The following is a 15,840-nucleotide window of genomic DNA, read 5'->3' as shown; positions in this document are numbered from 1 at the left end:
GTTTTTCTCAAGACCTGAAATTAAAAATAAAAAAAAAAAAAAAAAAAAAAAAAAAAAGAAGAAGAATAAAGAAATAAAAAATACCTTTTAAAGTCTTTTTTTTAAGTGGTTGCCATATGTATAATATCAGAAGGATTAAAAACCAAAATTTAGCTATTGGTTTCAATGTCACTCCTACATTTGATAAAAGTCTTCTCCAAAATGTTTGCAAAGCAAATATTTTCCCTGAAAATGACTGCACCATAAATTTTTTATAGAGCTTCAGTGCTGGGTTTACAGATGGTTTTCAACAAATCTTTCCTAATTTCAAATAATTGCTGTTTCAAAGACTTAGAATTTCCCTTGGCAGGAAAAATTGAACCAAATGCAACTGACCAAATCTGATATGATTGGCTTCTATAGGAGTTTTCAATTCAAAGATGCTTAAGTGTCTGTCACATACAAGTTGATATCAAACACAAAATGTATTTTGGATTAATCAAGTCCCCAACACTTGCCTTTGTCTGTCTGTCTGTGTTAATTGTAAGAATCTTAGTTTGACTTACAATTTCAGCATCTCAGACCTTTTTTTGTGAACCAGGGATTTTTATTTCTTGGAGAGAAGAAACAGCTGCCTGTGAATATTACATGGTGAAGCACAGTAAGTCTGTCTGAGTGAAAAGCTCTCAGTTCTTAAGGAGGGCACTTCTATAAGGGAACAAATCACTTAAAACAAGGAGGGGGAAAAAAGAATGAGATGGGAATCTTGGTGGAGTTTTTGGCTCTCCATGCTTGTACTTCTGTGCTTTATCCAGTGTACATGTGTTATATAGACCATGTCTTTAACTTTAGGAAATTCAGTTGTATTCTGGCTGTCTCTGCTTCTTCACATCTCTTTTACTCCTCATGCTCAAAAAAAATTTTATATGGGATCATTTGGAAGAATTTTTTTGGGGGAAAAAAGAAGGCATCCTTCATAATTTTAACCCATTTGAACAAAGACCTGTATTGACAGTGCTTTCCCAATAGAAATGTTGAGAGTCTATTATTATCTCTGTAAATACTGGTAGAATTTGCTGTTTTCTACAATTTGCATGCAGGTAAACATACAACTCTATTATTGATATATCTGTTAGTTGTAGCCTAGGTCATTATTTTCTTGAAGGTAAGCCTGTGCTTATAATGCAGTCTGTTTTGCTAGGTCTGTTCCTAACCTTCTTAAAATGTCAACTCCAAACATTTCTGTGGTGTCAGAAGGGAAAATGTTGATGGTTTTAAAGGCTTGTCATTCTTAGCTACTTTAGAGTTAACCAAAAAATAATTTTAAAAAAAGACTAATATTGCCATTCTTGGACCAGTTGAAAATTTCCTGCCCTAAATTCTGGTGGGGAAAAAAAAAGGTATTTCACAGTGGAATTCTCAGGAATATGGGGTTTGCTTTAATAATTTTTAGAACACTTTAAAACATTTTTAGTCATTTTTGAAAATTTTTAGAGTAATTTTTAATCACCAGTGACTGAATCTCATTTGATTCTGGTTTGTTGGATTTGGCTCCTGAGCTTTGTACATTTATCCAACATAAGTAGATTTGGAGGAATAAATTCAAGTTGCACTCTTCTTTTCAAAGGGAGGCTCCCTCATTTAGGTTGGACACCCATTGTTTTGCCTTGTGTGAACTGGGAAATGCTCAGCAGGCAGGAAAGGCTTTCTGTGGTTCTGAGCCCCATCCAGGACTGTGGGTGGGAGTCCCTCCCTGCAAACTGCTAAAAATCTGCAGTAAAATGAGCAACTCCTGTGTTCTGCTCTTTGACAGCATGAAATCAACTCAAATTTAAAAACTGTTGCATAATTTCTGCTGTAAATTCATGTTTAAATACATGAATCTGCTCATCAATAATTGGTGAGGCATCATAAGAAGCTGCACAGAACTTGGGCTCCTTTTTGTTTGTTTGCAACATTGAAACCCAAGGGGTTTTTGTAACCTTAAATGGTTGTGTTAGTTTCCTGATGTTGAATAAATATATTCTGATTTCTGGCATACAATAGAAGGTTGTACAGCTCTCTGTGAGTCTGCAAACCCAGAGACAGCACAGCTATAGCAGAGATGTCTGGGGAGATAGACTGCTTTTGAGATTTAATATAGTTTTGTAATGGTAAAGAATAAAAAAAAAAAAAAAAATAGTTGAAGTTGTGAATTGCAAGAATGATCCCCACCAGTGCTGCCCAATAAGGTTTAATGTGACCTTTTTATAGACAGAACTATAATTGACACTTGTATGGTTCTATGTTTTATTATTTAATATCACATGTATTACTTCCATGCCGTGTTTTAAGTGAATGGGAATTAAACAGCAGCTGAGTATTGCAGATAAAATATGTCAAATGTTTTAAGTGGGGTTAAAGATAACAGGCTATTAAAAATAAAACAGAAAATGATGCTACTGAGAAGGCTAAGTGTTTTGAAGCAAGGGTGAAAAGCCTGGGTGTCATCATATCACTAATTTTTTTCTTTTTGGCGTTTTGGTTTTTTTTTTCTCCCATCTCCATGATCCAGAAGAAATAGTTGAGACTAGGGCATTTAAATAAAAAAGCACTTTAGTTAGTTATTATTCCACTAAATTCACCGATTATTTAATCAGTAGGCAGCACTCCCTAATCTCAGATCCTGGGGATGTAGGGCAGGGAGCAGAGCTGTTCAGCAGGGAGATGCTCCATGGTTGCCCAAACTTTGATCTATTGTGGAAAAAGTGTAAAGGACAAGGTGGAAACGTCCAAATGTTGGCAGGTGGCCTTGAGGTGCAGTTCCCATTTTACTCCTAGAAAAGAGCTGTCTTTACAATATAAAAGGGACTGGAAGGTGGCCAGTGGAAATGCTGTTATGGTGCTAGAATTAAATTAAGGCTTTTGTTGCTGCAATTACATTGATTTAAAAGCACAAATGTAATTTTCAGCTCTTCTGACCAGTATAAGCATGGTATTAAACTTTTCTCTGACAATTTGTTGGATTAGTCTTTCAAAGGACAAATTTTCTGTATAGCAGGGACAGAAACATGCAAAAAGTTCCCTGTGACCAAAGACACAGAGGTGGTTCAAGTGGCAAACTCTTTCTAGAACAGCAGCTTACCAAAAGTGCTCCAAGGACCTAAGGAGAAAATGCAACAGCATCACTTCTTACTTTGCCAACAACAGACCTCTCATGTGCTGTAGGAAGCTGTGACCACAGAAGGATACAGAAGAAGGGGCTGAAAGCAGGAAAAAATTGCTGAGTACATTTGAAGTGCTTGGACAGCTTTTAATACACTGCACTGGGCATGACAAATGAATGTCTGTGTAAATCAATAAAGCTTCCTATAAATGGACAAACAGTTTAGTATGAATAACAAAGGAGTGCACATGCTAACAGTGGGGTAGCATTCTGCCAGGGATTTTAAAGTTCACTGTCATAACTTTGTTCCTCTTGACCTTTATTGATGTTACCTTCAGAGCATGCTGAGCTGCTAACTAGATGTACAACCTTTAGACCTTTATCTCCTGCCCATGACTAGATGATCTTTAAAGGTCCTTTCTGATCCAAACCAGCCTGTGATTCTATGATCTCCTCTTCTCTTAGTGCAAAATGCATATCACTCCCTGCTTGCTTCTTTCTACCCCCTCCCATCCTTTTGTTTTGTCTCAACTCTGAGACAAAGCTTGAGTAAGAAAAACTGTCTTGTACATAATTCTCTTTTAGTCATGCTTCTCTTTTATTCATGTGTTCTAGTAGAAAATTCAATGTTTTAATTAATTTCATTGTCATTATAGAAGCTTCTATTGAAGCATCAGGTGTGTAGGCTTTTATTAACTTTGAAACCATGCAAACAACTGCCCCACAGGAGGAAATATCTATGGGAGAGAGAGAAAGCTATTAGCTGACTCAAAGAATTTTTATCATTACCAGGGCTGTTTTTAATCATGAAGAAGAAATTAAAATCAGTTGACAGTCTCTCATAATGACTATATGTTAGCAGTGGTATCAATTCAAGGCAGCCTGTTTTGTTAGAGCAGTCTGAAGTTTTACCTTTCAAACTCCATCTCACAATTCAGAACCATGTTGTCTCTAATTCAGGAACTGGAGGCTGCTTAGCATTATCCAAGTCATCTTTAAATTTTCCAGTGTTGGGTATTTTTCTGGTGCAAAATACTTTCTCCCATATCAGAACTGGGAGGGACTATGTCTATTTTGACATTTTAGGATCCTTGAATCTGAAATGATCCAAAAGCAGCATGTACTGATGTTTCATTTAGTGGTAAGTTATGCCACAGTTACTTTTGGCTGACTGAATGCTGCTGTCCTTTGTGAGCTGTTCCCCCAAGAAATGATGTGTGTGCCTGAGGTGCTGGTGGCAGGCACTGAGAGCTGATGTGTGCTGGGCTGCATTCAGTGCTGGTAAAGCTGAGGGACAGAGAATGATTGTTCATTTCTGTATGTGACATAAAATATACATAAATTCCTAGAGCACAGCTATGCCTAAAAGGAATCAGTGTAGAAATCAGTGGCTATCTCAGCCAGTGCTGTTCTCAGGACTCTTGTTCTCTGCAAGCTCAGTTTTCCCTGCACAGTCCCTGCCAGGTCATGGGTGGGATTAGTGGCTGCACTGGGGTCAGAACTGTCACTGTGCCTGCAAGTGTGCAAAAGCTTTCAAGCTGTGAGAATGGGGGGGCTTCCTCCTGCAACTTGTCCTTCTCTAAGTGTGGCCTGAAAATAAAAATGGAAATTTAATAGCAGTTTCCTTCGAGGAGATGTACTCTGCTTAACTGCAGAGGATGCCCAGAATATGCAATATGAGAGGAAGGCAGATGCTTTGGAGCAAAAATTGAGCAGCTTTACAATAACATCAAAACCCAGTGATTTCTGTTGAATAAATGAAGGTTTGGATTAGGAGGCAGGGTTTTGAGACTGTAAGTGCTATTACAAATTTTCCAAATGAATACTTTTGGGGGAATGAGGATTATTATCAAGCATTTGGTTGCACTGTAGAGTGATTTAATACATCAAGTGCTGGTTTCTTCATGTTGTGGGAACTGGCAGAATCTAAAGCAAAGTCAGTCAAGTGTTCCCTTCTAGTCAAGTCCTCATTACAAAAATGCCAAATAAATAGGCATGATTTGCTTGGCAATCAAGAGGCACAAGAGTCAAGCTAACATTGACTGCCTTACATCCTTTCACTACAATTTTAAAACCAGTGGTGTGAGAATAGGTTTTATGATACAGATGTTTCCACTGTGGATTGACAAGAGCTGAAATGTAGCATTTATTTATAATGCTGTCAGGTTTAGATTTCCTAATTTTGGTAGCCTGTTTGTAATGGAATAGCTTGCTGAAATCAGAGGTTTAACATTCCATTTAACAGCATTCCAAAACATGGAGTAAGAGAAGCATGGGGAACTCTCTGTGTATTTCATAAAGTACAAGTGTGTGCTGTAGTTCTTGTACACATTTCTGTGTGTAAGCAGTCTGTCCAAACTATTTTAGGATAAAATCATACAGTGTATTTTTATGTTAATAAAAATGAAAAGTAAAAACAAAATCCATAAGTATATCAATATGTGTGTGTGGGAGTATGTACAGGCTAATCCTTTATTGATTGCTTCCAAACAGTAAGAATTTCTTTTGGATCAGGTTATAGGGGGATATTCATAGAGAAAATGTCTGAAAATCTTTAACTCAGGAATATTTTTATGTGGCAAACATCTCTTTATTTTATCAATCAATCTGCAAGAATGTGTCTGTAAAAGCAAACTATGGGCTCTTCTGGAGGACTATTTACCCTCCAGCTTCTGATTTCTTATTCTGATTTCTTACTGCTGCTTTTGCTTTTGCAGCTTCTTCTTCTACTTTGCTACTTTTGCATCTGTCACTTTTTGCTGCCTCATCTCACAGTGCTCTCTGCTGGATCACCCATAGACTTTTTATAGCCATATGTTGAACCCATTCATAGGTGACATTGTGAAAATATGATGCAGAGCATTTTACCACCTTTGCTGGCTTTAATTGTACCCTGGAGATAAAGCACAGATTCTGTACACTTGCTTATTTAGACTTTTAAATAAGTAAACTCTATATGCCCTCATTTCTTACCACACTTTTACTCCTCAATGTCTTTCAGGATTCTGGATAATAGTGTACATTTGCTTTTGCTTCCTAGCCTTACTTTTATGATTCAGCTGAATTTGAACTTTTTAGTAATGAATCAATTTAATAGACTTTGGGATTCCTATTTTGTTGATTCAATGACTTTTTTAACAAGGAAGAGGCAACTGTGCATCTTTCACAGCATAAAGCACATTACATTAATTTTCCTCTAAAACTACAAATGTTAACTGTATTTATCACTGTTGTTTTGTTTAACCACAATTCCTTTGAAACAGCACTTGTTTAAGTTTTATAGGTCAACAGAAGGTTAAAGGAATGCAAGTACTGTAAATTGCATAATAGTTGTAATTATGGGAATATATTGATTTTGGTGTTATGGTTATGTGATGGGAAGTTATGCATGGGAGGCAGAGAGATTTCTAGAGCCAGTTTTAACTCACAGATTTATATATATCTATTGTTTTATTTTCTCAGTCTTTAAGAGAAAACTAGTTGAAACTTGCTTGGATGAAACTGCATCACACTTTGGAGATTTTCCTTTTCCCATACTGTGAGAATTCCTAAAGTCAATATAGATATATAGAGAAAAAACTTTAATTTACTGTGATTTACTTACCAGATTGTGCTATTTTTAAGTTTTCACTATGCAAAAATATGAGTGTAATGAAAACTAAAGAGAGATGAAAGGCTCTATTGCACAGGAATTTTTATCATATTTAAAATTACGTATGTGGGAGAAAAAAAATCTGGCTTCAAGACTACATTTAGATGTAAGAAAATACCTCTCACTCTTGAAATAATTGGATTTTATTTGTAAGTAAAGACTATTAAATTTGTCAGGGTCACTTAAAGGATGTAATAATTCAATTAGTTGTAGAATGACCTGTGCATGTGGGGTTCCCCAGTGCAGAAGCCAGGCTTGAGAGGGGCTGGCACAGTTAAAGTTTACATAATGTTGGCTTTAGTTTCCCTGTAGTGGATAATGATGGTGGCTGCCTCTGTTTGGGTCCAAGTTCTCAGGCAGGAAGTTCCCTCTAAACAGAAAAGAGAGAGGAAGAGAAGAGATGTCAATATCTTTTATAGTGTTTCATTGCCAACTCAATTGCACCTGACAAGGTGAGATGGTGGACATACATGGAATATCTGCCATGATACTGTTCTAAATTGTAATGCAGGGTGTGAATAATCTCATAAATGAATGTCACTTCTGGTTTTACTCAAAGCACCAACCTGCAGCAAAATAAATTGTACAGTGCATTTTATTCTGGGTCTTGAATAAGTACAGTAGGTAAGCCCCCCTGAGGATTTTTATAAATTCTTATGTGGTAAAAGATATCCTTTGCTAAATTTACATATTTATTTATTTATTCCATTTTTCTGTAGGCAGAGAATTCAGCGCTGGCTCTGGAAAATGAAAATCAGAGAGAGCAGTATGAGAGATGTCTCGATGAGGTAAGGTAGATAAAAAGGTTGTTCTTACCTGCTGCTATAATTAAATTAATACAAATTAATCTCTCCCTCTCTTAGAAGGTTGACATTGTTCTGCAATTTTTGTATTACCTCATTCCAATTAATTCCAAGAACATGTGTCTGGCAGTCAAAGGTGCTGTCCCCCATGACCTCTGCTGTAAATCCTGTTTTGACCACAGCTCTGCACTGAAAAGTTGATATCCCTGTGACCAATACATAGAACTGGTTTGTTTTATTAGCAGGAGGAGATTATCATTTGCCTATCAGGTGCTGTGCACTCCTTTTCTGCAAAGAGGAACAGGTGTGGTAGTGGCTTCTCCCACCAGGAATCCCTCAGCTTTCCCATGTGATCCATTCCATGTCCCTGGAATTGAGTGTCTCAGCTCCCACTTAGGGTTATATACACAGCTTTTCATGCTGGTTTTTTTCTAGCTGTTGGCTAGGTCAGAGCTTCAGTCACAGCTAGGATATAATTCACCCCTCACTTGCTGTCTGAGCACTCCAGCAATGCCTGCATTCCAGGAGTTCCTGCTGTCTCCTGCTGCATGGAGCTTTCTCCACACATGTACTGATGCTCACTTGGTCCTCCCAATAAGGCTCTTCAGCTTGCCTCAGAGTTTAAAGCAGTTTTAAAGCTCTTAGTGGCTCAAAGTGTTGCTTGCTAGAAATCATTTACCCATTCCATAACAAGGATGTGCTGTGGCATAAGTAATTAGCTGACATGCAAACAAAACAAGAACCTCAGCTGTACCTCGGAGAAAAGAGTGCATGAGCAAGCAAACCACCCAGGGCAGAGGACAACTCCAGTCTTCCACCAGTCTTTTAAATTTTTAATTGGCATTTGCTGAAGTGTAAGAAGCCTGAGCAATACAGCTCTGGAGCAAGGAACCACCAGTTTAGTGCAGATTTTTAGTTCAAATCCTCTCTTTTGCCACAGTGGCATATTTTTGTCAGGGATACTCCTTCCCACTGGGTCATGGCCTGCCTGTTCTGCTCTGGGGTAGGAGCAGAGCCTTTTCTGCAGTGGCCTGAGTCACTCAGTGCACACTCAAACCATGCATGGGTGTCTTGGTGATAAGGGTGGAATTACCATATAATTGCTAACTTCTGTTTAAACTACAAAGCCTGACTTAAAATTATTTTCTGATTGTCTAGGACAAAATCTGCTTACGTAATTAGTTTTGGAAATGAGTGAAGCACTATAACTGTCCATTTCAGCAAAACACCCCATGCAGATTATAAGGGCAGAAAACATGTTTTTATTCTGTTTGCAGTACCAGGATGGATTTCTGACCCAGGATTGTTTTTCACACGCTGTTTTAGTTTAAATATCATATAATTAGATCAAACCATGCTCTGAACTTTATGATCTCCAACATTATATGGTCTGTTTTCAGTTCTTCTGTATTATCACAGCTGTATCCATCTTCTCTCACTGTGTCAACTTTTTCAGGAGGAAGTTCTTCTCACCAAACCAAGGGTTTGGGCTTCTCTGTTTTAGTTTTTGTTTCTCTCATTCTTTACTTGTGCTTTTCACAATGCCTTGGCAGAGGCACTGTAAGCAGCATTGTTTCAGCTGACACAAGCTTAGACCTAATTCCTTTGGTCACTGGGGTGAGGAAGTTGTTGCCACTGACTGAGGCCAGAAAACCATCTTTGATAATTGCAAATTCTGCAGGAATCCCAGGTCAGCATCCACCTGAGCACTTTCCTTTGCTGGAGCTGCCCAAGAAATCACAATTCTCACCCTCTTTCTTTATAGTAACAACAAAGAGAATAGGAAATGAGACACAAATTTAGTTAGTTAATAACCAAGAAGTCCTTTCCAGATAGGGATTGTTACTGGAGATCTTAAGCAAATAAAATGCCTTCCATAAAGATTTTTTTAAAAATTAATATATTTGAAAATATTTCCACTGAAAACTTTCTTTTCTTAGGGGCATTAAGTCTGATGGTCACTCTGTTCATAACTCACCTTACACCAGCCCTCTTCCTGAAAGTGAAAATATCTTCCTCCCTTCCCTAGTCTGGCTCTCAGAAGCTGTTCAGTGTTTTTAGGAGCAGATGTGTTTCAGGAGCAGCCGTGTATCTGTGCTGCAGCCCCACCTCTATTTTCTCTCATTTTTCTTTCTTTTTTTTAAATCAGTTATTTTAAATAATATTTTCATGCATATAATGCCCTAGTTTTAATATTGCATAAATGCCTGCCACTGTGACATAAAAATGCATGCTCTATAATCATTTTCATGGTGAAATTCAGTGAAATTCAAGTGTTCGGAGAGATTAAATCTGAAAAGCATATGAGTCAAACTGAGCAGAGTCCTTTATGAATTTTAACAATTATTCACTGATTTTAAAATAATTGTTCATCTCTGAAGTGTAAATGTAAAAACTTGGAACAGTATTTGGAAAAAGGTGTCATTGAAATGTTCCAGTACTTGATAAATAAGAAAAGAGCTGATTTAATTTCAGACATACTCCATAAATGTATCTTTCTGTTGCTGAAAAATTTAATGCAGAGCCCAAGATTGCCTTCCTGTACCTTTGGGCTTTGAGGTTAACATGCTTAATCCCAGTTTCCTATTGTGGAATTCAGCTGTCAGTTTATTGGTAGGTGGCAATGTCATGGTGATTCACATCACTGTGCCAACTGAGATTTCTGTCAAAGCTTCACCATATTCACATGCAGGAAATTATGCAATTTGGGGTATTTGGTATTTTTGCTGATGTTTTAAGAATTAACTAATCAAAAATGCAGAGTTTTCTTTAAAAAAGGCATTCTGTTTTGAAGATTTGAATAAAAGATAGATCTTTTAGTACACTTGAAATGTCTTTGTGCATATGGAATCATACATTAAAGGCAGCTGTGTAAAATCTCAGTACTTGTAAAAGGCATAACAGATGTTGCATTAGGGTGTCTTTCCTTTGATTCATTCTGTTATACCTTTTCTATTAAGACCACTTTATGACATATATTTATAAACATAATTGCCTAAGGAAAAACTTTTATCTCTTTTCTTGCAAACCAGAAAAGGAAACATCACCTGAAGATCTTGACTATTAAGTTCAAAGGGAAGGCAGGCAGTGTGAAAGCAAGGAGTGTCACCAATTGCAGAACAGCAGAGCAAGGAACCAACCAGCTCTGTTCTATTCCTTGTTTCACCTTGATTAACTGCAGGTATCACAGGTCAAGCAATTTTACAACCTGCTTTTTACATTGGTTGAGCCACAGTTATGCTCATAGAGGTGGGAACTTCACATTTTAACATTTTCTGCATCTCAGAAGTCAATTCCTCTGCCTTCAATGATCACAGTTTTTGGTAGTTGTGACTATCAGTTTTGTGGAGCTGGTTCATGTTGCTCATTCACATCCATGGTGTCTCTGATACCTGTAAGTTAAAATGAAGTCGATTGTTGAGTTTAGCAGCTTATTTCCATATGCTGTAGGAGTAGAATGTCAACCTCATTTGAAATGCAAACATTTGGCTATGATTCCACTTATTGAGTGCTAAATTAATTTTAGTAACTGCAGAACATTTCACTGAAGGCTTCCCACCTCTGTTCCTGCTGAATACCAAAAATACAGACCTGAAAATCTTGAATTGTAATAAAACAGTTTGCCAAGTTGCTAGATAATAGAAAAAAAATAGCCACACTTTTCTAAAGAACCTGGTTACATATCTTTCTTACTGACTTCCATGGGAGCTATGGATCATTGGCAGGTACTTCCATTTAGACACCTATCTTCACTCAAAAGCTGGAAAATTTGTCATATATGCATCAGCAGGCTCAGTTTGGTTTTTTTCCCCTTTGGAATATTATGCCATTTACACTCCTCTGTACAATATGTAAAGCTGTAGGAGTCATTTTGTAGGCTATGCTGTTGTGAGTGACTAGTGCACACTTCAAAGAACCTTTTAGTTCTTCCTTGGTAAAGTAACTCCGTGTCAGAAAGTAAAGAAATAATGTATTCACTATGGTTTGTTCAATTTTCAGGTAGAGCAAACAGACCTTAAAACACCTGCCAGAAGGAACATTGTGGGATGGAGAGCCTGAGAGCCTGCAGGGCAAGGCACATGGGCTTTCAAAACCCTAGCATGTTTACTTCTGTTGGTTATTACTGTTCTAATATTAGTCTGTGTCTTCTGTTAAATCATGTATAGAGCTTTTCTTTTGCAGAGTTGTTCCACAGGCTGCCTGAATTTAGGGACCAGCCTGGAAAGGAAATTTGATACTATGCAATTTTATGAGTGTGAATCAAAAGTAGCTTTTGTATCTAGCAGAAGTAAATTATTTACAGAAGTGAATTAGCTGCTGCAGCCCTTTGCTCCCATCTGAGTTTATATCAGTGGTGGTGAGGTTTTTGTTTAATTTACAAGAGTAACAAGAATCAATGCAGATTATTTAGTGACACCTGCATAAATTTTACTGTAATTTCTGTAAACCAAAACCAAAACAAAAATCTCTTTTCTAAGAGAAACATTTCTACTTGCTTTACCTAAATGCAGGAGTAAAATGATAAGTCAGCACATTGGGTGATAACATCTGCATGTATGGTGTTGAACCTTCAAGTTAGACAGCATCAACAAAAAAATCTTACCTTAGTCTTTCCTCTCCCTCCTTCTTCCACCTCACTGCCCCTATCCTTGCTGGTAAATATAAATTAGAAGGGATGTATAAAATAAATAACTTCAAAAATTCCCTGTTGAATATATAGTTCTGCTAATCAATGGTGTGCAATCTCTTTCAAGTCAATTGTGCTATGTGGGGTGAATGCCTTCCAACCACATTTTGATGACAGTGGGGTCTTTAATTTTCTGTGGCACTTTATGGTTTCTGCTTGTCATGATAGATGTACCATTTTGTCAATATTTAATCAAGAAACAATTAAACTTCATGAAAACATTCAGGCCTCCATCCTTGGTAAAAATCTGCTCTAGTGAATGCAGTCAATCCACGCTGATGCACTCCAGGCACACACAGAGCTGTGAAGGTTTAATCTACTGCAAAGAAGAGATGACAGAAGTTAACCAAATGCCCCTCATGTCACACTGCAGTTGATACAGTGCACATTTCTTATCATGAGGACTAGCACAAAAGTAGTTGATGTGATTTCATCACAGCACATTTCATCACATGTATTCTTACTGGTATTATCTGATTAAAATAGTAGTAAATTATGAAAATGCTAGAAATAGTGGGGGTTGTAGATGGAAAGTGGAGTGTAAAGCCACTGGTAACTGTGAAACCAATACAATGAATGTTTATAACAGTCTTCTAACTCACTCTGGTAGGATCAGTCCTTAACCCTTTGGGCTCCAGAAAGGACTGTCGTGGTTTTAAGCCCAGCTGGAGATGAAACACCACACAGCCATTTGCTCAAATCCAATAGAATGGAGAGAATAATCAGCATAAAACTTGTATGGTGAGATGAGATCAGTTTCCTTCCTGGCAGCTCCCCCAGTTTATATCACACGATGTTCTGTGGTGTGGAATTTCCCTTTGACCAGTTCAGGTCACCTCTCCCAGCAATGCTCCCTCCCAGTGATGTGAACATCCTCACTGGCAGAGCATGAAACAAGATTAAAAAAAAAGATCCTTGACTTAACTCAGCAAAAAAACAAAACATCCATGTGTTATCAACACCCTTCTCATTCTGAATCCAAAGCACAGCACTGTAACAGCTACTGAGAGGAAATTAACCCTGCCCTAGCTGAAACCAGGACAGGCCACAAAAGAAGGAATTGTCATGCATACACACACATGATAACATATGTAAATTTGTTTACTTTTTTTCTTTCAGGTAGCTAATCAGGTTGTTCAGGCTCTACTTACTCAAAAGGTAAGTTGTGATTTTGGTATTTTTCAGTGTAACTTAGAGCTTGCAGATACTCATTGTTTATTTGAGAGATATGTATATATTCTTAAATAGTATACATTTTTAAACTATGTTCACACATTCAGTAAACAGGGGAAGTACTGCACAGGAAAATGCTTGCAGGGTAATTGCAAGCCTGGCACAATGAAAAGATTCACTGTGGTTTCTACAGAGATCTGTTCTGCATCAAGTCATATCTGAAGTTCTGGTTTTCTGAAGTGGCCTTTGAGTTACACACCATTCTGTGATATCATTTTGTCAGGGGGAGAAAGAGGGAAAGACAAACAGAATATAAAGTTCTATAACCATAAACTATAAGCATTTCAATATTCATGGAATGATCCTTGGTGAGGTCTAGACCACTTGATGGATGTGGCATTATTAAAATGCTTTGGATCATTTAGTTTTAAAAAGATGATTTGGAAAGAGACATAAATGCAGTCTTTTAAAGCAGATAGTGCAAAGGAGAATATAAACTGTTTTGTCTGCACTTAATGACAGGACAAGTAATAATGTTCTTAAAATGCAGTAAGAAACACCAAGTTAAGATAATCGAAAAATCTCTTGCCATATGCACAAAAGTGTTCTAGATGCAAATAGTTTTTGAGGGCTGGCTCCAAAGTCTGCCTTTTTGGACATAATTCTGCCCAGCAGGACCTCATTCAGAATGCTCCCTGCAAAGGGAAGAGTGGGGACAGGCAGGGTTGAAAGTATCATTGCTCATCCCATGATTTTTAGATGCACAACAAAGGTTTATGCTCTGGAAGAGGAATACTGCCTTCCAGCAGCTGGAAATGCTGCAGCTCAGAGGTGATTTGTGCAAGCCATGACATCCAGGGAAGTTTCCCTGCTGCTGTCTGTGCTGTGTTTCTCTGTTTACACGTAGCAGAAGGGTCTGTGCATCATCAGAGGACTGCAGAGCTGTTCCTGGGACACCTGCTAGAAATGTAACTTGAGGTATTTTCTAAAAAAATCCCAAATATGTGTTTCAATACAGTCTAGATGGTAATGGAGGTATTTTCTCATGTTAATATACGCAAAAAACTCATACACATTTTGTATTATAAAATCATGTGTGGTGAAATACTCACCAGAGGGTTTATCTCAATATATTAATCTCTAGTTTGGGAATATTTTGACTGTTTCCCAAATGGAGAGAGGGGCTTTCTGATTCCCTTTGCAAAGGTATCAGACATTTTGATGACTACATACTTCCTCAGTAATTAATCCTTCCAAACCCAGAGGAACCAAGGAGTTCCTAAGGATACAATAAAAACAGATCTGAATACATTTAATAAAGTGATTTACTTAGGGCTGATGGGATTTAACAGCTGCTTACCTATTACTGAGTAATAACAGCTAATTTAATATCTATAGAAAGAGGAAAGAGGGTACTTTTCTAAATGCTAATGAATATTAACTGTTATAGTGCTCCTGACACCGTTCATACAAGTCCTTTTATAAGAAAAGACAGGAGCACAATAGCATACAATAAAGAGGAAATTGCACTCCTCACACCAGTCCCAGAAGGGGAGATACCAGAACCCAAATAGTAGCTGGCAAACAGATAAACCCACCATGATGCAGCTGAGCAGTGAGACAGAGTCAGTCATGGCACAGAGAGATAACACCTCTGGAGCAGAGCAGGACGTGAAGAAAGGCTGAGAGCTTTCACAAAAGGAGAAGAGGGATTTTTACAATAGCACACACTGCGTGGGCTTTGCTGTGAATTTGAAATCATCCCTCCAGGACTAATTTTCACTTAAATTAAGTGCATGCTGTAATGTAAGGAGTAAAGCTCTGTGTACTCGCCGGCATTGGAGAGACTCTGATCCCACTGAGAGATTCTGGTGACACAAACTGAGTGAGCAAAGCTTGAGTGATCTATCAATGTCACTGAATCCTTGAAATGGAATTACAGTCTTAAACCTTCACTTTTCAAGTATGTAATTTGTTACAATACATATAGAGTTTCTTGAACATGAGAGACTTTTTTTGGTGTGACTGGAGAAACTGCATTAAATTGAATTTGTGCTGTTAGCCATGCAGCATAATTTCACAATTTTATGTAGCAAAATTCTATGGATTTTCTACCACTTACTAATAGAAAATTTTGCCTCTAGGAAATTTGAGAAGTCAGACATCCAACAAAATTAACTGAGGCAAACCTGCATGCTATAATACTGAAAACATCCATTCTTTCTCCTTCCACCCAAAGACTTCTCTCATAAGATGAGCTGATTGGACTGCTGAGAACTGGATTTTTAATTTATTTTTTTTCCCATGTAAGACCTGGATCAGTAGTTTGAAATTTGAGCTAAACCATTTAATTAAATAATTTTTTGCCCTCTGTATCTACTTCTTGCATTGTAATCTCCTC

At 37.5% G+C, this 15,840-nt stretch overlaps 1 protein-coding gene across 1 annotated transcript in view; it reads left to right on the top strand.

The window, feature by feature from the left end:
- Positions 1-15,840, top strand: part of NCKAP5 (NCK associated protein 5) — a 342,982-nt gene that overhangs the window by 243,776 nt on the left and 83,366 nt on the right. The window contains exons 8-9 of the mRNA XM_056496731.1: positions 7,496-7,564; positions 13,386-13,424. Of these exons, the coding sequence (XP_056352706.1) occupies positions 7,496-7,564; positions 13,386-13,424 (108 nt within the window). The remainder of the gene's footprint in view (positions 1-7,495; positions 7,565-13,385; positions 13,425-15,840) is intronic.

This window comes from Oenanthe melanoleuca, chromosome 7 (assembly GCF_029582105.1).
Source record: "Oenanthe melanoleuca isolate GR-GAL-2019-014 chromosome 7, OMel1.0, whole genome shotgun sequence".
In the NCBI taxonomy this organism is placed as follows: Eukaryota; Metazoa; Chordata; class Aves; order Passeriformes; family Muscicapidae; genus Oenanthe; species Oenanthe melanoleuca.
The sequence above is the reverse complement of the archived record's forward strand: the minus strand, read 5'-3'. Positions and strand labels throughout refer to the sequence as shown.